Below are 2,739 nucleotides of genomic sequence, written 5' to 3' on the forward strand. Positions count from 1 at the left end.
GCAAAAGCGCAACGATGACGCATAATTCAGTTGGCCCACGCTAAGGCCGACAAAGGGTCATCGTCCCTTTTTGCTTGCTTATTATGCAACCAGCTCATAAATACCATAATTTAACACTCCCCGATCATCAATCCCAACACAACTCCAGTCAAAACATTCACCAATAACCTTTTGTTGCTGTAATTTATAAAGATCAAATATTAACCATCTCATCAACCTCATAATACGTGATACAAACAAAAACAGTAAACGGCGGCCGGTGACTCCTTTCACGTGCTTACTACTTGATATGTCCTAACACGTACCACTAACTAAAAGTGTTACCTTAGTAACACAACAATTAAGCGCGGCTGTACTCTAGATGTGGTGTTGCGTCAATAACACATCTATTGAACAAATGAAGAATAAACCGGCATCGTTGCTCTTGAAAGGAAACTATCGGAGATATATATACGTATAAGTAATGCAAATTACATATTACATGATAGAGCATGAAGCCTGCGGATCCTCTTCGCAAAAGAAATTGTGAGAGTCCTTGTACCCACCATAAACAGGCTGCCCGTAAACCACACCCTGTGGGCCAATTGGGCCTGCTTGGCCTATTGGGCCTTGTGGCATCCAACCATAACCCGAGCCTGAACCCGCTGCGCAACGACAATACCTGTTACCCCCATAGTACCCGTCATACCAAGGTTGACCTGCACAAGCACAACTAGAACTGGACCAAACCGGTCCAGTTTGATACCCAGAATACATGAAAACCGGTTCAGATATCGGAGGATATGCTTCGTATGCCTTGGGTTTATCGGCCTTAGGTTCAGACTCCTTGGGCTTGTCCTCTTTGGATTTGACCGGTTCAGCCGGTTTGTCATCCTTTGGCTTACCAGCCGGTTTAGCATCCTTGGGCTTATCAGCCGGTTTAGCATCCTTGGGCTTGTCATCCTTTGATTTGGCCGGTTCAGCCGGTTTAGCATCCTTGGGCTTATCAGCCGGTTTAGCATCTTTAGGCTTCTCTTTCTCTTTGTTGTCTTTAATTTGGATGTCTTTGATGATATTGCAAGCTTCGCAACATAGTTTCTTGCATACTTTTTTAGGGTTGAACGGGCCGGAGATTGTAACGGAGTTGGATTTTTCGTCGAAAATGATGCTTTGGATGTTCTCTCTCTCTAATATATGAGAATTAATAACTTAGAAACTTCTGTTATAAGTTGGTCTGCGTATATAGTATAAAATGTGAGAGGTAAGAGTTTGAGAGTGTTAATTACCTTGCAGCTTGCATATTGTTTTTCTAATCCTTTTGTAACAACGGTGGCATTGAAGGTCAACCTTCAAGAGTATAGTGGACGTCTGCGATGAAGTCAGAAGAAAGTATTATTTGCCCCCCCAAAAAAAAGGGTCTGAAGAAAATATAATTATAAGCTTCTGTACATCCATTGCTCTGGTATTATAAGGGATAAGTTTGTGATTGATTTAAGAGAAGAAGCGAAAAAGGAAAATTATGTGAAAGAAAAGCAATATTTTCCATTAGAAAAAAAAAAGCAATATTTTGTTTTGGGTAAATTACGCTAAACCCCAAATAACTTTTGGAATTGCAATGCCCCCGATAAACTTTCGCATTTTGCAGACAGCCCCCATCATTTTGAGCCGAAAAGCAACATAAAAAGACATTTTGAAAGTTATTGGGGGTTTAGTGTAATTTACCCAAAAGATATTTAGGTCTTTCTGCAAATGTTATTGGGGATTTAATGCGATTCTGAAAGTTATTAGATATTTACTAGAAAATGCAGAAAGTTCTCGGGGGATTTAGTGTAATTTACCCCCCTTTTTTTTAATAAAAAAATGGTGCTTTACCCTTGTGATTTTGAGGCAGAATCATTCAGGGTGTATATATATGTTGAATATAAACGAAGTAATCTAATTGTGAACTGCCATATATATATAAAAGCTACAAGGAAATGACAAGGGAATCGGAAATTGTCATCACTAACAAATAAAATTAGGCATCACAAATTTGTTTTAGATTTGTATTTGTAGATCACGGGATAGCGGCGGCGTGGAATTATTAGAAACTAAGAGAAACCAGGGGGAAAAAAATCACAAGAGCAATGGAATGAGCCAAAGGATAGTACCTTATCTCCCATAGCTTGAACCTGTGACCGAGAGAGAGAGAGAGAGAGAGAGAGAGATGAGGATGAAGAGAGAGCAATTGAGGAGGTCACCTCAGTTGCTTATTTATTTAGGTGGCTTGTGAGCACAAAAGGGTGACGTCACTGGATGGAGACGTGTGAACCAAATTACTTGGTTTTTACAGGAGTGACACTAGGGGCGCACACACAATCTCAACCACACCCCTTCTTTCATTTGCTACAGTACACAGTGTCATACATGAGATTTTAAAAATCTCATATGGGATCCGGTGCACTGTGGCAAATGAGAGAGGGGGTGTGGTTGAGGATATGGTTGGAGATGCGCCCCTATCATTGTCCTTTTTGCAAAGGGGGGCGCTACAGGCACACCCTTAGACATACCACCAACCACACTCCCCCTCTCTTGCTACAGTGCAGTGACCCTATGTGAGCCCACTATACTGTAGCAAAAGAGAGGAAGAATATGATTGGCGGTGTGCCTAATGGTATGCCTCTATTATTTTCCTCTCGCAAATGCCATGGAGCAGGCTGCCCGGCCCTTCGGCCCACTCAATATGAAAATGCGCTTATACGTACAGCCCACTGGGGAGAA

At 41.6% G+C, this 2,739-nt stretch overlaps 1 protein-coding gene across 1 annotated transcript; it reads right to left on the reverse strand.

The window, feature by feature from the left end:
- LOC109822788 (protein PYRICULARIA ORYZAE RESISTANCE 21-like) lies at positions 390-2,222 on the reverse strand. The gene is made up of 3 exons (XM_020389035.1): positions 2,130-2,222; positions 1,266-1,347; positions 390-1,166 (listed from the first exon to the last, which is right to left on the reverse strand). Exons 1-3 carry the CDS (start codon positions 2,139-2,141, stop codon positions 478-480), a joined length of 783 nt encoding a protein of 260 aa, XP_020244624.1. The 5' UTR covers positions 2,142-2,222; the 3' UTR covers positions 390-477.

This window comes from Asparagus officinalis, chromosome 1, assembly GCF_001876935.1.
Source record: "Asparagus officinalis chromosome 1, Aspof.V1, whole genome shotgun sequence".
NCBI classification, from domain to species: Eukaryota; Viridiplantae; Streptophyta; class Magnoliopsida; order Asparagales; family Asparagaceae; genus Asparagus; species Asparagus officinalis.

What these genes read in the sequence shown, in the direction of transcription:
- LOC109822788 (XM_020389035.1), bottom strand. An exon ending in AACAATATGCAAGCTGCAAG is followed by an intron (nt 1,167 to 1,265) that starts GTAATTAACACT and finishes CTCATATATTAG; the next exon opens with AGAGAGAGAACATCCAAAGC.